Source organism: Sesamum indicum, linkage group LG13 (assembly GCF_000512975.1).
Source record: "Sesamum indicum cultivar Zhongzhi No. 13 linkage group LG13, S_indicum_v1.0, whole genome shotgun sequence".
NCBI classification, from domain to species: Eukaryota; Viridiplantae; Streptophyta; class Magnoliopsida; order Lamiales; family Pedaliaceae; genus Sesamum; species Sesamum indicum.
Genome location: NC_026157.1, coordinates 3,084,494 through 3,089,445, shown reverse-complemented (window position 1 = coordinate 3,089,445; position 4,952 = coordinate 3,084,494). Strand labels below are relative to the sequence as shown.

General features: G+C 38.1%; 1 protein-coding gene across 1 annotated transcript in view; it reads right to left on the bottom strand.

The window, feature by feature from the left end:
• Nucleotides 1–3,707, bottom strand: part of LOC105176224 (RING finger protein 10) — a 5,246-nt gene extending 1,539 nt beyond the window's left edge. The window contains exons 1-6 of the mRNA XM_011098954.2: nucleotides 3,405–3,707; nucleotides 2,772–2,818; nucleotides 1,373–2,653; nucleotides 1,077–1,165; nucleotides 549–651; nucleotides 280–384 (exon numbers count right to left, since the gene is read on the bottom strand). Of these exons, the coding sequence (XP_011097256.1) occupies nucleotides 280–384; nucleotides 549–651; nucleotides 1,077–1,165; nucleotides 1,373–2,653; nucleotides 2,772–2,818; nucleotides 3,405–3,594 (1,815 nt within the window). The 5' untranslated portion in view covers nucleotides 3,595–3,707. The remainder of the gene's footprint in view (nucleotides 1–279; nucleotides 385–548; nucleotides 652–1,076; nucleotides 1,166–1,372; nucleotides 2,654–2,771; nucleotides 2,819–3,404) is intronic.

Genomic DNA, 4,952 nt, shown 5'->3' with positions numbered 1-4,952 from the left:
AATAAATCTGAGTGCCTAGGCTACTTCCCAAAAGTGCATAGTGTAAAAAGCAACAACTGTAGTTGCAAATCATTACGCAGAACATTTAATCTGGGTTGACAAATCACCTAACTGCCTCTCACTGTAATGCCCTCTCAAACCAACATAAAAGACAACTCCTCATTGAGATGATATAATGGGAGACACTAACAACTTATTGGAAGAAGACACAACTACATCATCAAGCACAGCTCCCAACAAAATGAAAAATTAGCCAGATGTGAAGCGTTAAGATTATACCTTCTTAGCAAGTCTCTTTCTTTGCTTTTCTCTGTTCTTGATTTCATCCATAAAAGGAGAAAGGGATTCAGCAGGTAATACATCACGCACATCAATTTCACAAAGCTGTGAAAGCAAATACACGTGACTGTTCAACGCAATGATGCTTAATTGGAATAAGCTCCCCATCCAGGAGACCCTCGATGAAGAACCCAAAAAATTACAAAAGAAAACAAGGGCTCTGCTTGTCTAACTTTCTGAAAGTGAAAACACATCTTACTACTAATCACCTGAAATGTTGTTGTTAAGGAGAAATGGCTTAAGAAGCGATAGCGCCGCCTCGTCGCCTCTGATTGGGTCACTGTCTCCAACTGTAAGATCTTTCCAGTGATTCTGGAATTTTAGATCTCGTCAGATCATGAGAGATATGAGCATTACATTTTCCATTGCTTGGTTGTAAGATTTTAACACATAATCTTCATGAACCTTTAAATTTTCAGAAGTATTTTTCTACAAAATCAGAATAATATGACCTGCTCTAGAGCAGAATAGCAGTTTCTTAGGAAACCAGAATACACAGTTAGCAGTTGATAGTGATGACGAAGTCTGCTGCTCCGCATGTTTATGGTAACATAAACACAGAAATTCACCACAGGAAAGAGCAAAAATTTCAGTGTTTGTGCAATTTCCCCAAAAGACAGGAAACATTTAGATGCCTATTACTTCTCTTACCTTCTAGAAAAAAATTATGCTTGAGTTGTTTACTTATGGAAAAGAAAAACAAACAAAGGGGTGAAAGAAAATAGCCTGGCACATACCTATTAGGAAGCCTTTCATAACAGCCATAATGATGTAGAAGGCACTTCATGCATAATGGATGAAGGATAATGTGCTGACCATCAACGGCCTAATATTCAAAATGGAGAGAGAAGAAAATTATGATGATATATTGTATTCAATACAAAGAACATTCATAGCAAAACCAACAAAGGAAGGATTACCCAGACCTCAACCAGAAATCTAAACATTCCTTATTAGATTCAGACTTTAAGTATTTCACTTTTCCCAGGTAAAAATTGGGAAAAAGAAGAGTAGTATATAGATCAATGATGACCTGGTAGAAATTGTATGAATCCCCATCTTTCCTATCCTTGATGCCATTATAATGTGTCTGTGAATACTTATTATCATTCAATGAAGAACATGGCAATCTGTCATGATCTTCTAACAGTTCATTTGATTCTGCAACTTGAGGTGAACAGAACTCTCCAGCCACCTTGCTTGGAGATGAATTTTCAAACGAATCAAACTTATCGTTCTTAACAGTGGAGATTGTTCCTGATGCAAATTCCTGCCCGCCATAATTGGCACCAGCAGTACTTGCAGGTGGTGAAGATCCATATGAACTTGCACTAGCCTTGTTATCATTAGAAAGGCGATGCTGAATCCAATATTTCTTCCTCCGTTCCAACTGTTCCATGGCAGCACAAACATATGGAAGTTTTTCAATGTCATCAACTAAGCCTGAATCAGCTCTGGCTATCCAACTATCTAGATCTGACATTGCCTCTCTAACAGAAAGCTCCACATCTGAAGTCAAGGTAATCTTTGAGAAGGTATCCAGAATCTCCTCCTCCATATTAATTGTTCCCTTCTCTCTAAGAGAAGAACTGAATGAATCTTTTTGACGGGTTAATAACACAAATTCTATTTCATCGCCGATATGGTACTGATTGACATTCTCAATGCAGATGGTGTACAAATCTTTTGAAGATATCATTGTGAAGCACAATGGGCACTTTTTCCAGCATTCATCTTTAAGATCATCCTCACCCATGGAAAAGTATTGCAAAATGCATGGGAAACAGAAGATATGGCCACATGAGGTTATTTGTGGACACAAGGGATCATCCAAACATATGGGACACTGGATAGGAAGAGGAGTGGAGTACTTCAAGCAAATGATATCGTCCCAACATAACATCTTGTCTGGATCCAGAGATGCAGCTGCATAGGTCCCGGAATCTAGCACTACAAACTTGTAGTTTGCTTGGAAAAATAAGTCCTTGTTATAAGGTTTTCTCTTTTGTTCTTTTCGCCGAGCAGGTGCCCTAGACTGTGGACGAGAAACAGGAATAGGATCATAATGAAAATTTAACAAGTGGTTGCCGCTAACCATCTGCGATTTTTTCCCAGTTAAATGCCCAGAGCTCGTCTGGGAACTAGAAGATGCAGCACTCTGACGACTGTTTGGGGAACCAAAGGTACCAGATGCTTTCCCTTGCGACTCCATGGATGCAATCTGCCCATGAGCAGCATCCTCAGAATGCAAGGTCCTGCCACCATCTAGATTAATTGGATTTTTGCCATGGTTATGTCTCTCCCTCCCTTTCACCTAAAAGATAGGAAATTATATAGATATATCAATAACCAGCTACTTGTGATTAAAAGAACAAAAAGATGAAGCTAGTTTCGTCCGAAATTGTTTTGAGCCAAGCTACAACAAAATTTACCTCTTTGGAAGATCCACCTGAATAGCTTCCAGCAGGCTCCACTTGTCCTGAAACAGGAAAAAAGCAAAAAGGTAAGCACTTCCAAGTTCCAATAGCAACTAAGAATGCCCAAACAAGTAGAAATGTCACACCAACTTGACGTAATCAGTTCAAATGACTCGCTCCTATGGCTGAAAAACAAACCAAGCTCAATTTGACTTGAGGTTGACCATCTAAACTAAGCTTGAGCCTTGTTCCTCGTGGTTGGTTTAAGAAGCTATCAACATGAGGGGAACTAATAAAGAAGGGAAAAGGTGTCCAGTTTCACCTCTTATTTGTTTGGACTAAAGCAAACAATCAATATAACGAAGCTCCAATGTATCTCAAGCTTGAAACATTTTATTCATTTACATCCCAATGAGGAAAAATCTGAAAACGTGAAGAAGAGAGTAAGGAAAGCGATCAAATAAAATTGAATTTAGAGGTGCAGGAGGGGTAATTAAATCAATCTCATATCGAAAATTTGTACATATCAACAAAAAACTAAGCCACGAAAAACCTAGGGTTTTCAAGCTATGATGCAACAAAGAAAAGAAATACCCAAGTGAATTGATTGAGTAGCGATGTAAAAAAGAGAAGAAGTAGATATAGAACCTGAGAAATGGTCTGGCAGCGAGGAGGGGGTATCAGAGATTCGGAGGTTTTCATGGGGGATTCGGACCGCTTGGTGAAGTTGAGGAGGAGAAGAGAGGGATCCATGATTTGAGGTAGAAGATTGAGATGGTGAGAGAGAGGAGGAAGACGACGAAGTTGAACCGTGATTCAGGGAGGGCAAGATGGACATGAAATTCTTTTTCTCAAAGGAAAAGCTTGGTTTGATTCCAGTTCCTGGGTTTCTCTCTTCTGTGTGTTCGCTTCTATTTCTACCTCAATCAATCTATTTACCAGCACCACCCACCTGACTCTGACGTGAAACTATTTTAGAACATTTTATTTTTATAATTAATTTTTTAGTCCTTAAATAAAAGTTATTTATGCAATTGTGGTCCTTAAATTATTTAAAATTATAGCTTTGATCCTCAAACTATTTCTTTTTTGTGTTTCTAGTTCCTTTTGGGAAAATAATCATTTTTTTCTTTCCTTTTGTGCTACTTTTCAAGTTTTAGTCTATTGCACTTGATGCTCATAAAAATTAACTTGTTTAAAAATGTCTAAACAGTCCAAAAGAAAAAGAGATCACAAATTCCCAAAGAAATGCAAAGCCAAAGGTGCCCCTAAGAGGCCCAACGTGGGTGAGGGCCCAAGATGCTTTTAAGAAGTCTAATCTAGTAAAGTTCTAAAGATTTCGATAAGGACACCTTCGAAAAATAAATTGATCAAAAAAAATACAACCAACTCAAATCCAAGAAGGCCTCACAAAAGCCACAAAGAAGCTGAGGGACTTGAAATCTTCCGTCCAAAGTCAAAGCCCATATCACGACGTCTACGGGTGGCCTAACAGGCATTCACATAAAATCTCAAAAGGCCCACCTCACATAATCATATAAGGACCAGTAGCTCCTCGAGAACACGTAGCACCTACATCAACAAATAACTATAAAACCCTAAAAGCTTGGAATTCGACTGGAAGAAGGCGTCTCCTCAACTACCTCCCTGAAATTTTGAAAAAACATCCTTGTCCTTATAAGATATCTTAATCCAGGCGGACTCCAACTGCTCCCGAGAATCACGATTTTCCAACCGCCAAGAGATAACCCTCCCTGAATTTAGGGAGATCCCCCAACTGTTAGGGACTCTCTATCAAATCTTTAGGAGATTAAGCCTCATCTAACAACATTGAGATCATGCTCTACCAAATCCATCATTTTCTCCAAACGACTCATGATTATCTATAATAAAGAGCTCTCTCAACGAGATAAGACACGTTTATATGCTTTAAGCCTATATACTACAACTTTCACCGTCATGCTAGCAATTTAATTGAAGGAAACTTTGTATTTTAATATTTAGATATTTTCTTTATATCAACCACTCCTTTGTACTAAAAAATCGAGCAATAATATTCTCTTCATCACTCGTTTACATTCTTATTTTCTATAACTTGTTTTACTACTTCCCATTCTACTTATTTTTTTTCTTTTTTTCTCAGTTGAAGGTTAAAGAAAATTTGAGAAAATAAATGCATTGGACCAAACCTCAAAA